This window comes from Jaculus jaculus, chromosome 10 (assembly GCF_020740685.1).
Source record: "Jaculus jaculus isolate mJacJac1 chromosome 10, mJacJac1.mat.Y.cur, whole genome shotgun sequence".
NCBI lineage: Eukaryota > Metazoa > Chordata > Mammalia > Rodentia > Dipodidae > Jaculus > Jaculus jaculus.
This window is the reverse complement of record NC_059111.1, coordinates 20,495,194-20,512,044: the sequence shown is the minus strand read 5'-3', so window position 1 is coordinate 20,512,044 and position 16,851 is coordinate 20,495,194. Positions and strand designations below refer to the sequence as shown.

The 16,851-nt window shown below is 41.7% G+C and overlaps 1 protein-coding gene across 1 annotated transcript in view; it reads right to left on the bottom strand.

Moving 5' to 3' along the window:
• Rec114 (REC114 meiotic recombination protein) overlaps positions 1-3,149 on the bottom strand; it is a 116,672-nt gene extending 113,523 nt beyond the window's left edge. The window contains exon 1 of the mRNA XM_045160631.1: positions 2,985-3,149. Within this exon, the coding sequence (XP_045016566.1) occupies positions 2,985-3,149 (165 nt within the window). The remainder of the gene's footprint in view (positions 1-2,984) is intronic.
• Positions 3,150-16,851: the final 13,702 nt, after the last annotated feature.

Genomic DNA, 16,851 nt, shown 5'->3' with positions numbered 1-16,851 from the left:
ATCTGACCTACAGTTGTTGTACTATGTCAGGACTTGACCCTGTCATCTCATCTAACTTCCTGATTGCATCACCTTTACACATGGCTGGCTCACACCTTATCTGCCGTTTGAATTCAGAACAATATACCCAACTGAGCGCAATGTCTCCACTCACATACTACGCACACCCATTTAGCTGAAATCTCAGCTCTTTCCCTTACTATTTCTCCTTCAGTGTTTCCCATCCCCCAGATATCTACCTCATTGCTCTGCCAGAAAATAAATGGCTTTATTCTCACCACTTAAATCTAATCAAACACCAAGTCTGGTCATTTTTGGCCTCCAAAATAAATGTCCCACTTCTCCATCTTCACTGTCACCTCCCAGGTCTAGCTAAGCCCTTATCTCTGGCTATAACATAGCAATAATACTGTAAATCATCTTCCTGAATCCAAGTGTATTCCCGTCCAATTCCATCTATGTGTCCTAAGTGATTGGTCAAGAGATGAAAATGCCCTTGCTTGATGTAAGAAGTAAAATCAAATAAATGGTCTATAATAATGTAAATAGACACAAAGGTAGCTACTCTAATTTCTCCCCCAGAAGCCTATCCTACTAAGTCCATGCAGGCAGGATACCAAGAGATAAGGGCTTGATGGTCTCAGAGTGTTGGAACACACAACTAGATGGACAGACTCAGGTGATGAGAGGGGAAACTCGCTTAGAAAACTTGCTTAGAAACCATTGTGCCTCCTTGAATTTCCCAAGCCAATGGGGAAAGAGGGAAAGACATTGATATTCAGGTCATTTGGTTGGTTGTCTGGTACTCAAGAGTGCCATTTTACTTAGGCTGCCCTCCATCTTTGCAGACATGAAATAGACTACCTCTGCAGTCTAGAAGAGGTGAGGTGCCTTGTTTCTCACAATTAAAACCCTCCACTGGATTCATGTTGGTTTTCAGAATGTTCATAAGGCTGCTGCCTCCCTCTTCCTTCCCATGGTTCTCTAAGCATCAGCCTGACTGGCATCCTCGCTATGCCTTACAGAGCCTTTCAATACATTTTCCATGTGAAATGTTTGTTCTCTTTGCTTATCCTGCTTCTCAAATACGTAAACAACACATGTGCATACATATATTCATGTATGTGTGTACAAATCCAAAAACCCAGAGAAACACATCCAGTACTTAAACCAGGCCAAAGGAACAGAATGAAGGGTAAACCATCGTATTAAACACACCATCCGAACAACATAATGATAAGTCCTTATATAACTTATATGCCAGGCACTATTTTAGGTAATTGACACGTCTTACTGAATGAAAAATATCCCATGAAGTAAGACTGTTATTTCTATTCTGTTTTGTCTCTATCATTATTAACATTTAAATATTATTTCTTTTTAAAAATGTTTATTTATTTGCAAACAAAGAGATACATACAAGAGAGAGACATGGGCGGGGGGGGGGGGGGAAGTATAGGTGTGTTAGGGCCTCCAGCCACTGCAAACGAACTCCAAATGTAAGTGCTACTTTGTGCATCTGGCTTTATGTGGGTACTGGGGAATGGAACCTGGGTCATTAGGCTTTGCATCAAGTGCCTTAACTGCTGAATCATATCTCCACCCTAGATATTATTTCTAGTTTAAAATATATAAGATCCTTATATTAATGCTACTCTCACTTTGGGTAGAAAAATCTTCTCTTTTCAGATGGCAGTGACTTTGGATGACTCAGAAGGTATCATAGTGCTGGAAAGAAATGACTGGAGTGCTGAGTAACATCTCAACCACACCTTCCAAGGCTCAGGGTCTAATGCAGAAGAGGTGGCAGAAAGAATGTAAGAGCCAAAGGAAGGGTAGGATTCCTTACAACATGTTCCCTCCAGACATAAAATGGCCTGGATATCCATGACCTCATAGTGCCTGACACTACCTACATAAAACCATCATAAGAGGAGGAAAAGATCATGACATCAAAATAAAAGAGAGACTGATTGAGATGGGGAGGGGATCTGATGGAGAATGGAATCTCAAAGGGGAAAGTGGGGGAGGGTATTACCATGGGATACATTTTATAATCATGGAAAATGTTAATAAAAATTGAGAAAAAATAATATAGAAGATCCAGAGAAGCTAAGTAGCTTAAGCAAGTTCATAGAAATTCAGAAGCAAAGCAAGATTTCAGGGGTTGGAAGTGTAGTTCAGTGGTAAAGCACACGCTTATTAGCACACATGAGGTTCAATCCCCAGCACCAAATTAAAAAAAAAAAAAGTTAAATTCAAGTTTAGTCCTGTAACACATTTGGTTATGAATGAATAATTCATCTCTTCCATAATTTACAATTATCTGGGAAAATTCTATATGGCCCTCCTCTAGACTAAAAAAGCACCAATGAGGCTAGAGATGTAGCTCAATGGTAGAGCGCTTGTCCATATGATCCCCAGCACAAGAAAACAAACGAATAAATAACAACAGGAAAAAAAAAAACACATTGACAAAAAGGACCATTTAGATCTCACTGATTGCTAAAACTTCCCCAGAACCATCTAGAGCATCTAGAACACACTTGATGCTCACTAATTAATTGCTGAGTACATGCATATTTGCTGCTTCTTTGCATAATTAGGAATGAAATGGGCCAGGGCATTGTGGCGCACACCTTTAATCCCAGCACTAGGGAGGCAGAGGTAGGAGTATCACTGTGAGTTCGAGGCCACCCTGAGACTGCATAGTGAATTCCAGGTCAGCCTGGGCTACAGTGAAACCCTACCTTGAAACACCAAAAAATAAATGAAATAGATCCCAATTATGCTTCCCATTTCTTTCCACACACACGCACACTTCCCGTGTTAGCCATCAGCTTGCCCACTCCCTCAGCACGCCTAGTGACCGCAGGGCCTCTCCTCCTGGCGTGGCTTCCATGGCGGGGCCTAAGTGGCCTCAGGCCCGGGTCTTCCCTCCCTTCCCGGGTGGCCTCTCTTGCCCTTGGGGCGGTGGGTCTCACCTTCCACTTGAGGGACTCCTCTGTGGCCGCTTTGGGACAAAGCTCAGACAACTCGTTGGTCTCCGAATGTGTGTAGTGACCATACCGGCCATACCGCTTCAGAGGCCACTGTGACACTTGCCCAAGAAGTCCGAGGCTTGCAGCCATATTCCCCGCCTCCGCCATATCAAGTTCACGGGCTCGCAAGGTCTGCCGGGACATGCCAACCAGCCAGCCAATCAGAAAGCGAAGAGGCCCAAGGCCCGCCCTCACCACAGCCGGAAGTGTGCTGCTGAGGAAAGCTTCTCAGCCTGCTGGTTTCTTTGACCTTGAGCACGCCCAGGAGACGGGTTCTCAATTTCTGCCCGGAAGTGGGGTTGTTACGCTTATAATTTGACTGCAGATCTTGGCCATGACAGAATTGGAGCCTTCACCTGACCTGGAAGCAACCCCCCGTCGACCTCCCTCAGCTCTGAACTGGCTCCCTCAGCTCTGAACTGGCTGACCCTGGGACAAGGCCTGCTTTCTGGGGCTGACTGCAGGGAGGCTATCTCCCCATCCCTCAAACCCACCACAGCATAGCCCAGTTCTTTTTCTTTTTCTTTTTTGCTTTGTAAAGTATTTTTTAATTTTTTATTGAGACCTTCCATAATTATAGACAATAAGCCATGGTAATGTAATTTCCTCCCTCCCCCACTTTCCCCTTTGCAACCCCATTCTCCAGCATACCCCCTCCTCCTCTCAATCACTCTCTCTTGTATTTGATGTCATCGTCTTTTCCTCCTATTATGATGGTTTTGTGTAGGTGGTGTCAGGCACTGCTAAGTCATGGATATTCAGTCCATTTTATGTCTAGAGGAGCTCATGGTACGGAGTCTTACCCTTTCTTTGGCTCTTACATTCTTTCTGCCTCCTCTTCCACAATGGGCCCCTAAGCCTTGGAAGGAGTTATAGAGATGTTTCTGGGCTGTGCACTCTTCTGTCACTTCTTCTCAGCACTATGGTGCCTTCTGAATCATCCCAAGCTTACCACCATGTAAAAAGAGAAGTTTCTGTAACCAAAAGTGAGAGTAGCATTAATATCTGGGTATGAACATTAAAAGAAATGCTTACCAGGCAGTTTGGTGAGCATAGTGTATACATTTAGACAGATACCAGCAGACATTACACACCTATTTATCAAGTCTACCCCTGTTAGGTTTTCAATATCAGGCATGTATTCCCTCCTGTGGAGTGGGCCTCAAGTCTAATTAGAGAGCAGTTGGCTTCCCCCATAACAGACATACCACTATTGCACACATTGGCTCATTTGGCATGGCTAGCCAATTTGAGGCTTGCAGTGTCCACTGTTCAGTGTATCTCCACTAGTGATTTCTCTCTCTCCCATTGAATTGCATGCAGCATAGCTTTTTCCATCTTTCTGTCAGCTGGTCTGCATGGAGGAGATTTACAGCTCAGCTCCAGCAGGATTTCTCAGTGACCTTGCAGCCCAACTATGTGGAGTCTTTGGTAAAAGTGTCTTACCATCTATTCCTGGTGGGAAATAAAGAGCCTCAGCAACAGCCTATAATGTTTTGGGGGCATCGGGGACATCCTGCCCAACAACTCTCTGGAATCTATCCCATCCCTGTCACTGAAAATTTTCAGGAACAATCTATGGCTTCTAAGTGTTCCATGGTCCAAAAAAAATATATGTTTTCATATGACTTATTTATATCCTCTTAGATTTGGGTTAGCCCTCCCTCGACTTTTTCTTTACTCAATCTCTTCCCCTGACCTCACTTAGGCCTTTTCACCCCCATTAATCTGTTCTTCTACTTACATATATACAATACCATCCTATTAAGTCCCTCCTCCCTCCCTTTCTATTCCCTTTATATCCCCTTTCTAGCTTACTGGCCTCTGCTACTAAGTTTATTTCAACTCACATAAAAGTCCAATCATTTGTAGCTAGGATCCACATATGAGAGAAAACATGTGATGTTTGGCTCTCTGGGCCTGGGTTACTTCATTAAATGTAATCCTCTCTAGATCCATCCATTTTCCTGAAAATTTCATAATCTCATTTTTATTTGCTGCTGAGTAGAACTCCATTGTATAAATGTGCCACATCTAATTATCTACTCATCAGTTGAGGGACATGTAGGCTGGTTCCACTTCCTAGCTACTGTGCATTGAGCAGCAATAAACATGGTTGAGCAAGTATCTCTAAGGTAGTGAGAAGAGTCCTTACGATATATGCCTAGGAGTGCTATAGCTGGGTCATATGGTAAATTATTTTTAGCTGTTTCAGGAACCTCCACAGATTGCATTCCCACCAACAGTGTAGAAGGGTTCCTCTTTTCCACATCCTCACCAGCATTTATTGTCATTTGTTTTCATGATGGTAGCCATTCTGACAGGAGTGAGATGGGATCTCAGAATAGTTTTAATTTGTGTTTCCCTAATGGCTAGAGATGTAGAACATTTTCTTAGATGTTTATATGCCATCTGTATTTCTTTTTTTGAGAACTCTTTAGTTCCATAGTCCATTTTTTAAATTGGGTTGTTTGATTTCTTATTACTTAGTTTGTTGAGTTCTTTGTATATTCTGGATATTAATCCCCTGTCAGATGTATAGCTGGTAAAGATTTTCTCCCATTCTGTAGGTTGCCTCTTTGCTCTCTTCACAGTGTCCTTTTCTGTACAAAAGCTTTGCAATTTCATGAGGTCCCAGCAGTTGATCATTGGTTTTATTTCCTGAGCAACTGGGATTATATTCAGAAAGTCTGTGCCAAGACCAATATGTTGAAGGGTTTCCCTTACTTTTTCCTCTAGCAGTTTCAGAGTTTTTGATCTGATATTAAGGTCTTTGATCCTTTTGGACTTAATTCTTGGGCATGAAAAAGATGAGGATCTGTTTTCATCCTTCTATAGATACACATCCAGTTTTCCCAGCACCATTTGCTGAAGAGGCTGTCTTTGCTCCAATGAATATTTTTGGCATTTTTGGCAAAGATCAGGTGGCTGTAGCTGCCCAGACTTACATATGGGTCCTCTATTCTGTTCCATTGATCTACATGTCCATTTTTGTGCCAGAACCATGCTGTTTTTGTTACTATAGCATAGCCCAGTTCTATGGGCCATTCGGGAAACATGGTTACTCCACATTCCACCATGGCTACATTTTCACCATCCTGTGCATTTTAGTCATACTTTCTCCAGATTCTCCATTCTTCAGAGGAAGAGATGGTAGGGGGCTACCGATGGCAAAAGCTGTGCCTTGGGCTGGAAAGATGGCTTAGAGGTTGAAGTGCTTGCCTGCAAAGCCTAAGAAACCTGGTTTGATTTCCGAGCACCCACATAAAGCCAGATGCACGAAGTGACACATGCATCTGGAGTCTGCTTACAGCAGCTGTAGCCCTGCTGTGCCCATTATCTCTCACTATCTGCCCCTCTAAATAATTAAATAAAATATAAAAAGGTGTGCATATGTAGTCAACAAAGCACTTCCACGTCTGTTACTTCATTTACCCTCCCAAAAACCTTGTAATGAATTAAAGAAACAAAACAGGGATTATTACCCCATGGAATAGATGGTGGCCAAATAAATTCTAGAGGGCAGACATGATTTAGCTAAGGTTACACAGCCAGTGAATGATGGAGCCAGAACATAACAGTGGACTACACAATCTATCCATGTGTCAGCCATACTCGCAAAGAATTTAGTTATTGATATATTCTGTCTCATGTCAAAAGCAAAGTATGCAGAAAGTGGCAACTATGTTCAACAAGCACATAAAGAAGAATTAAAATGCAAACTTTATGCTGGAGAGATGGCTTAGCAGTTAAGGCACTTGCCTGCAAAGCCTAAGGACCTAGGTTCAACTCCCTGGAACCCACATAAGCCAGATGCACATGGTGGCACATGCATCTGGAGTTCGTTTGCAGTGGTTAGAGGTCCTGGCATGCCCATTCTTTCTCTTTCTTTTCTCTCTCCCTCTGTCTCTGAAATAAATAAATAAATAAATAAATAATATTTTTAATGTTTGGAGAGATGGCTTAGCATTTAAGGCACCTGCCTGCGAAGCCTAAGGACCCAGGTTTGATTTCTCAGGTCCCATGTAAGCCAAATGCACAATATGGCACATGCATCTGGAATTTGTTTGCAGTGGCTAGAGGCCCTAGTGTGCCCATTGTCTCTCTCTCTTTTTCTTTCTCCTCTTTCTGTCTCAAATAAAATTAAATTTAAAAAATATTTTTAAATGCAAACTTTAGGTGGGCATGTTGGTGCACCCCTTTAATCCCAGAACTCAGGAGGCAGAGGTAGGAGGATCACCATGGACGCCACCTTGAAACGATGTAGTGAATTCCTGGTTAGCCTGAACTAGAATGAGACCCTACCTTGAAAAAGAAAGAAAAATGCAAACTTCAATTTAAAAAAAAGGTTAATTTTAAGACAAAGCTATAGCCCAGGCTGGCCTGAATCTCATTAGGTATCCCAGGCTGGCCTTGAATTTCTGGTGCGCCTCCTGCCTCATCCTCTGGTATGCTGGGATTATAGACACGGGCCATCATACACGGATCAATGTAAACAATTATTAAGCCATGCATACCACACAGCATTGTAAATACATAGGAAATGTTTTTGAAAGGGTGGCCATTTGTACATGAAATATCTACACTGCATGAACAACTATGCTAGTGTGGTCACAGACATGGTGAAGGTGTACACCTGCCCTCTGGGACCTTGAGGTTGAATGAGAAAGACCAAGCGCTAATACAACCGTTTGTCTAAGGTTCCATATGCAGTGCATGGCAAAGCAAGAGTAGAGCTGTGGTCTCCATAGTCTGTCTACGTAACAGCCCCACTTGCAGAGAATTTCAGTGTTGATGCAGTCTGTGCCAAATGAGGAGCCTGACACATATACCTGGTAGCAAATGTCATGTGCTCTGAGAGTTCAGATGCAGTAAAAATCCACCAACCGGCAGAAGCAGTGACATTTGCCTTAGAACTCGAGGAAGTTTCCCAAGGGAAGGTGGGAAAAGTGACATCCCATGGAGGCGGGGGAGGGCTGAAAGGCAAAGATGAAAATAATGGCTCAGATAGCTAGAATGTAAAGTCATGTTTGAAGGAAGATGAAGACACAGAGGGGACTTGGGACAGAAGAGCACTGAACAGCTGCTAAGGAGAAAAGATTTTTCCTTGATAAGTGGTGAGGAATGTGGAAATTTGACATAGGGGAGTGATAATTTTTTTCACGGTGGTCCAGGCAGGTTAATCTCTCAGGGGCATATGGGATAAATTGGATTAAAGGCAAGGAGGATTTGCTACCTATCTTTTCCTTCCTGCAGTAAGGCTTACTGAGAGGGTCAGGTTTCAGGAACGGCTTCTTCCCAAGGACCTTAAGTGACACAGCAGTACTGTGTTGAAAGTAATAGTCAATGGTTAGAAGCTTGGTATGAAGCCCAGGTCTATGGCTTGCCAGCCCTGTGACCTTGGGGAAGTCACCTAACTTCTCTGCAAACTAGGGTCATTGACAAGGTGTAAAAAGACCATATGTGGAAAACACTTGGTAAGTCAGAAAGTGGTACACACATCAATAGGTACTTTCTGTTTCCAGGGTTAAAATGACTTTCCCTAGGCCTGCTATGGGATGGGAAAGATGGAACAGGAGGCTGACACTGGGTCTCAGAAAGCACTCACCTTCCAGCTCCAGGGTTGCAGCTGCTGTCAGACACCCTTCACAGGAACAGATGGTGTGCACAGTTGGGACCCTGTCAGTGTCCAAGGACACCCAGGGCCCTGCTGGGTTCCCACCTGCAATCTTCGTTCCTAGACCATACAAGTGTGCTCAGCTTTTGGGGCCACCAGCATCTGCCTAGAGCAGATCACGTCTGCAGAGGGAGACTATGATGAAGCCATGGTTCAATGTGGGGAGGTTCAGGCAAACTTAGAATATTAATGATAGTGACTTCAACATCCCAGGGACTCAAGGGGGAAGTGTTAGGGATGCTGTCGGGAATAAGACACTGGGCCAGACTACTGAGCAAATTATTCCATATTTTACCAGACTTATTTTCTTTCTTAAAGACAAAGCTGTACTTTTTAATTTTTTTTTATTTTTATTTCTTTATTTGAGAGGGACACACAGGGAAAGAAAGAGTCAGAGAGCGAGAAAGAGAGATTGAGAGAGAGGGAATGGGCACGCCAAGGCCCAGCCACTGCAAGTGAACTCCAGATGCATGTGCCATCTTGTGTATCTGGCTTATATGGATCCTGGGGAATTGAGCCTTGAGCCAGGGTCCTTAGGCTTCACAAGCAAGCGCTTAACTGCTAAGCCATCTCTTCAGCCCCAAAGCTGTACTATTTTTTAAGGTACAATTTTATACAATACAAAGCACACATCTGAAATGTTCCATTGGATCAGTTTAGACACCTATGCACACTCATGTAATTATCATCCCAAACAAGATAAGAAACATTTCCCCTGGGGCTGGAGAGATGGCTTAACAGCTAAGACGCTTGCTTGCAAAGCCAAAGGACCTCGGTTTAATTCCCCAGAACCCACGTAAGCCAGATGCACAAGGGGGCACATGCATCTGGAGTTCATTTACAGGGCTGGAGGCCCTGGTGCACCCATTTTCTCTCTCTCTCTCTCGCTACGTGCCTATTTCTGTACCTATCTCTGTCTCTGTCTCTCAAATAAATAAATATAAATAAAATATTTTCTTTAAAAAAGAAATATTCCCCAAACTCCTATATTGCTTCTTTATTTGATTTATTGTTCACAAAATCATCGGTCTGTGTTTTTATCACTACAGTGTAACTTTCCTGTCATGGGGCTCTTTATACATGGAAACATACATGATGTTTCCAATTATATCTACTTCTTTTGCTCAGTGTAATTTTATTTTTCAGCCCCAGCCATATTGTCTGTAAAAACAATTCACTTCCTTGTAGTGCTACATAACATTCTAATATATAACTAAATTGTTCAAGGTGTTTTTTGTTTTTTTAATGATACCAGTGTTGTGGGGATTGACCCCAGAGTCTAATGCATGCTCAGCAGGTACTCTTCCACTGACCCACATGCCCAGTCTAGACTTCTTGTTCTCCACTTACTCGGTTGTTTTGCAAGCTGCTACAAATATTCTTGTACAAGCCTTTCTTATAGGTATGCGGTATCATTTGTTTTCAGTAAATCCCTGGCAATAAAATTTCTGAGTCCTAGGGAGATAGATGTTTAACTATTTTTTTAAATGGCCAAGGAGGGACTGGGGAGATTGCTCAATGGTTAAAGATGCTTGCTTGCAAAACCTTCTACTCTTAGTTTGCTTCCCCAGCATCCACATAAAGCCAGACTCAAAGTGCTATATGCATCTGTGATCCCAAAGCACCTATGGCAATGGGAGGAAAAACTAGGAGCTTCCAAAGCTTATGGGCCAGCTAGTCTGGAATTCGTTGGCAGCAGCAAGAGACCCTGTCTCAAAGAAGGTAGAAGATGAGCACAGACACCTTGAGGTTGCCCTCTGACCTCCACATGTGTGCCATGGCATCCTCATGTCCTAACATGCATGCATAAATAAATAATTTTAAAATATTTTTTTTTGTTTTATTTTTATTCATTTGAAAGTGACAGACAGAGAAAGAGGCAGATAGAGAGAAAGAGAGAGAATGGGCGCGCCAGGGCTTCCAGCCTCTGCAAACGAACTCCAGACGCATGCGCCCCCTTGTGCATCTGGCTAACGTGGGACCTGGGGAACCGAGCCTCGAACCGGGGTCCTTAGGCTTCGCAGGCAAGCGCTTAACCGCTAAGCCATCTCTCCAGCCCTAAATAAATAATTTTAAAAGTTGACCAGAGTTCTCTATAGTGGTTGTACCATTTTGCACCCCTACCAGGAAAACAGAAGCATTTTAGTGACTTTATCTTTCCCAGCATTTTCATTGCCCTTTTTAGTTTTAGCTTTAATGTGTGCATGGTGGCTTTTAATTGTGATATTAATTTACATTTCCCTAATGAGTAATGTTAAACCACATTTCAAATGGCTTGTTGGTCCTTTGCATACCTTATGTTATGAGATATCTTGTACAAATCAATCTATCATTTTTGATTGATAGAAGCTCTTTATATATTCTCAATAATAGTTCTCTGTTAAAATATATAAAGATATGTTTCCCTATTTTATGAGTCACCTTTTCATTTTCCTATTGTTTTGAAAGTAGAAAACACAATTTTGAGAAAGTGCATTTTTCTGTTTTTAGATGATTTTTTTCTTAGTGTATATATATATATTTTTCCAAGATAGAGTCTCACTCTCTAGTCCAGGCTGATCTGGAATTCACTAAGTAGTCTCAGGGTGGCCTTGAACTCACAGCAGTCCTCCTACCTCTGCCTCTTGAGTGCTGCTACTGTATTTTTTAAATTTTATTTTATTTTTATTTATGTATTTATTTGAGAGAGAGAGGCAGATAGACAGCGAGAAAGAGAGGGAGAACAAGAGGGAGAATGGGCATACTAGGGTCTCCAGTCACTGCAAACAAACTCCAGATGCATGTACCACCTTGTGCATCTGGCTTACATGGGTCTGAGGGAGTTGAACCTGGGTCCTTTGGCTTTGCAGGCAAGCACCTTACCCACTAACCATCTCTTCAGCTCTTACTGTATTTTTGTATCCTGCCTATGAGAACTTTGCCTAGTCTAAGCTTGTGAAGTTTTCCTATAGTTTAAATTTTTTTTATTATTGACAACTTCCGTAACTATAGACAACAAACCATAATACTTCCCTCTGTCCCTCATTTTCCCTTCACAACTCCACTCTCTATTGTATCCCCCCTCCCAATCAGTCTTTTATTTTGATGTCATTATCTTTTCCTCCTATTATAATGGTCTTGTGTAGGTAGTGTCAGGCACTGTGAGGTCATGGATATCCAGGTCATTTTGTGTATGGGAGAGTACATTGTAAGGAGTCCTGTCCTTCCTTTTGGCTCTTACATTTTTCCCATCACCTCTTTCCCAATGGACCCTGCACTTTGGAAAGTGGGATAGAGATGTTTCAGTGCTGAACAGTCCTCTGTCACTTCTTCTCAGCACTATGGTGCCTTTTGAGTCATCCCAGAGGTCACCACCATCTGAAAAGAGAAGCTTCTCTAACCAAAAATGAGAGTAGCATAAATACATGGGTATGAACATTAACAAAAGTGCTTACTGGGCAGTTTGGTGAGCATAATATATGTATTTAGCCAGACCTCAGCAGACATTACATCCCTTGGGCTCATGACTTCCCCTGTCGTAGGTTTTCAATATCAGGCATGTATTTCATCCCATGGAATAGGCCTCCAGTCTAATTAGAGAGTGGCTATTTTCCCCCATAACATACATGCCACTATTGCACCCATTGGCTCATTTGGCCTGGTTGGCCTAACTTAAGGCTTTAAGTGTCCACTGTTGTTTATCTCCACTGATGATTTATCTCTCTCCCATGGAGCTGCATGCAGCATAGCTTTTTCCAGCTTTCTGTCAGCTGATCTACATGGGGAAGGTTTTCAGTTCAGGTCCAGCAGGATTTCTCAGTGGCCTTGCATCCCAAGCATGTGGAGTCTTCAGCAATAGGGTCTTACCATCTATTCATGGTGGGAAACCAAGAGCTTTGGCAAGGTCCTACTATAATGTTTTGGGGGCATCGGGGACCTCCCTGGCTAACAACTCACTGGAAGGAATCCCATTCCTGCCACTGAAAATTTTCTAGCAACAATCTATGGCTTCTGGATGTGTCATTTTCCAAAAAAGGAGATTCCATATGACTTATTCATACCCTTTTAGATTTTAATTAACTCTCTCCCCACCCTTCCTTTACTCAATCTCTTCCCCTGATCTCACTTAGGCCTGCCTTCTATTTATATATATACAATACCATCCCCTTAAGTCCTCCTCTCTCCTCCCTCCCTTATTGCTCCTTTCTAGCTTACTGGCCTCTGCTACCAAGTTTTATTCCAACTTACATACAAGTCCGAACATTTGTGGTTAGGATCCACATATGAGAAAAAAACATGTGGCACTTGGCTTTCACTTGGCCTGAGTTACCTCACTAAGTATAATCCTTTCCAGATACATCTATTTCCCTTCAAATTTCGTATTTCATTTTTCTTTACCACTGAATAGAACTCCATTGTATAAGTGTACCACATCTTCATTATCTACTCATCAGTTGAGGGACATCTAAGCTGGTTCTACTTCCTAGCTCTGTGAATAGCGTGGCAATAAACATGGTTGTGCAAGTATCTCTAAGGTAGTGAGATGAGTCCTTAGGATATATGCCTAGGAGTGCTATAGTTGGGTCATATGGTAGATCTGTTTTTAGCTGTCTCAGGAACGTCCACACTGATTTCCACAATGGCTGGACCAGATTAAATTTCCACCAAATTTCCTCTTTTTCTGCATCCTCACCAGCATTTATTGTCATTTGATTTCTTGATAATAACCATTCTGACAGGAGTTGAGATGGAATCTCAAAGTAGTTTTAATTTGCATTTCCCTGATAACTAAGGATGTAGGATATTTTTTAGATATTTATAGATCTTCTGTATTTCTTCTCTTGAGAACAGTCTTAGTTACATAGCCCATTTTTTAACTGGGTTGTTTGATTTCTTATTATTTAGCCTTTTGAGTTCTTTGTATAGCCTGGATAGTAATCATCTGTCATATGTGTAGCTGGCAAAGATTTTCTCCCATTCTGTAGGTTGCCTCTTTGCTCTATTCACAGTGTCCTTTGCTGTACAAAAGCTTTGTGATTTCATGAGGTCCCAGTGGTTGATTAGTGCTTTTATTTCTTGAGCAACTGGGGTTATATTCATAAAGTCATTGTTTATGACAATACATTGAAAGGTTTCCCCTACTTTTTCTTCTAGCAGTTTCAGAGTTTTGTGTCTAATATTAAAATCTTTGATCCATTTGGACTTGATTCTTGTGCATGGATAGAGATAAGGATCTATTTTCATCCTTGTACACCTAGATATTCAGTTTCCCCAGCATCACTTGTTGAAGAAGCTGTCTTTTCTCTAATGAGTATTTTTGGCATTTTTGTCAAAGATCAGGTGGCTGTAGCTACCCAGACATATCTGCATCCTCTATTCTGTTCCATTGTTCATATATTTTTTAGCCTGATTTTTTTGTTGTGGTCTGTCCTTATTTCTCCATTGATTTGGATAGATAGCTTTGCTGGATGAAGTAATCTTGGTTGACAGTTGTTATCTTTCAGAACTTGGACTACATCATTCCAAGCCCTTCTGGCTTTTACAGGTTGTGTTGAGTAATCTGCTGTGATCCTGCTGGGCTTGCTTTGTATGTGACTTGATTTTTCTTGCTAACTGCTTTCAGTATATTTTCTTTGGTTTGTGTGTTTTGTAGTTTAATTATAATATTACCATGATAGCTTCTCCCCTGATTTTGTCAGTCTGGCATTCTATAGGCTTCCTATATCTGTACTAGCATCACTCTCCCTATTTGGGAGAAGTTTTCTTCTATGATTTTGTTGAAAACACCTGCTATGCTTTTGGAGTGAAATTCTCCTACTATGCCCTGAATTCTTATATTTGAACTCTTCATAGTGTCCTGAATGTCTAAAATTCCCATTTGTGCCTTCCTACTAGTTTGTCATTCTCTTTAAATATTTTATTTTTATTTATTTATTTATTTGACAGAGAAAGAGGTGTGAGAGAGAGAATAGGTGCACCAGGGCCTTCAGCCACTACAAACAAATTCCAGACACTTGTGCCCCCCCCCCTTTATGCATCTGGCTAATGTGAGTCCTGGGAAATTGAACTTGGCCTTTTGGCTTTGCAGACAAATGCCTTAACCATTAAGCAATCCCTCCAGCCCTAGTTCATCATTCTCTTTGTTGGTCTGTATTATATCTGTCACCTGGTCTTCTAGTTTAGATATTCTGTCCTCTCCTTGATCCATTTTACTGGTGAGACTTTCTACAGAGTTTCTATTTGATTTATTGTGGTTTTCACTTCTAATATTTGTAATTGGTATTTTTTTCATTATTTCCATTTCCTTATTCATGTCTTATATTGACCTCCTTATTTCATTAAGTTGGTTTCCTGTGTTCTCCTTCAGGAGTTTGTTTTCTTCTTTTATTCCTTTGATTTCTTCTTTGATATCTTTGAATATAAATATATTCAAATTTTTTTGAAATCTTTGTCAGGCATTTCATCTAAAACAGTCTCACCGGGGGTCATTTCTGATGGATTTGTAATTTTTGGTGGCATTGCATTGTCTTGTTTGTGTGTGTGTGTGTTTCTTGTATTATAACATAGAGATTTTGCATCTTGAGTTAATTTGGTGCTTGGTTTTTCTAATTATCTGCAGTGTTATTAGCAGTGTAAATTCAACTTTATATGTATATATCCTCAAGGAAGGAGTTTAAGGTGTCAAGTGTAGCTCTTATGCGCCAAGAAAACAGCAGAAGAGACCCTAGGTGTTGAGTTTGCCTGCTATTCAAGTATTCTAGTAGACTAGGTAGAGCAATTTGCTGGAAATTCTGAAATTCAACTGAGCAATATAAACATTCAGTACAAACCAGCACATAGTACTTATGCAGTAGTGGAACAAACAGATAATGTAATAAACCCAAAGTCCCTAATAATGTGTGTTGCCCTGTGCCCTTAATCCTGTCAACTAGGAGGTTGAGATTTCTAGTCTGAAATAGGTTCCAGATCAGCCTGGGGCTGAGTCAGACCCTGTCCCCAAAAATGACGAAAAAAAAAAAAAAAAAAAAAGACAAAGGTTCTATGAACCAGGAAACATTGAAGGCAACAATAGTCACAACCAAAATACAGCTTATTTGAGAATGGTAAAGCCAACCAAAAATGTATAACACATAACCTGCCCTGACATGGAAAGAGAGATTAGCACTTCCAGTGCAGGCTTACGTACCTGCCTTTGTGTAAGTAGGCCTTGTTACCTTTTGGGAGGGCTTCCAATCTCACCAGTGCTGAGTGCCCACCTTGATCTCTCTCTGTCTCCCTGTGTATCTGGTGTTCTGATTGGCTGTGCTGATGCCATGTGGCTAGGGTGAATGAGTTCTCTGCAGGTTCACAGCACTGATGGCTGGTGGAGGGGAGGCTGTGCAAGATTCCTGGAGCTGTACCTTAGCAGCTCAACTAGTGTCGTTTGTGTGTCCTCCTTCAGCAGCTGCTCAGCTGGTCCCTGCTGTCTTCCCCTTCAGGTTCTTGACTTTACCAGGAGGCTGATGTAAATGGAAAATCCCCCCCCCCCCCAAATTTTTGTTCTTGCAGCTCAGTGCTGGCCAGGCAGGCAAGGTCTGGGGCCACCTCGCTGGGATTCTGGCCGCTTTCCTCCTTTCTGAAAGATCTTACTCTCTCCTGCTTCTCTATTGTGTTTGATAATAACTTATACACCTTCACTTGTTTTGCTGTTTTTATGCTTATTTCCCTCCCTAGGGCTGCTTTGGTGTGGCTCCTACACTGCTGTCTTACCCAGAAATCCTCTCTCCTGTAGTTTTCTTTCAGAAAGTTATGGATCAATGGCTAGTTCACCTTTTGAATAATCAGGTGTCCACACCTGGAGGATTTTGTCCCTAAAATAAGAGGAGGAAGAAAGGCATAGGGAGTAAAGGATGGACACATACCATAGACTGTTGACAAGAATAGATTTTACTTTTATTTTTAGTGAGTAGTAGGTTATTGATTATACCCCAAGAATCTGTTTATTGTTCATCCTCCTTATTCCTTGGAGGGGGGCAGATAATACTAATATTTGTGTAATACCCTGTTTCCAGAGTTCCCTACTGGTATTCAGCTCCAGTTGGTAAGGATTCTTTTGTGTCTAACTTTTCCTCTCATCTCTCATCCCTCGCAGTGTTTCCTGGGATCATCTCTTAA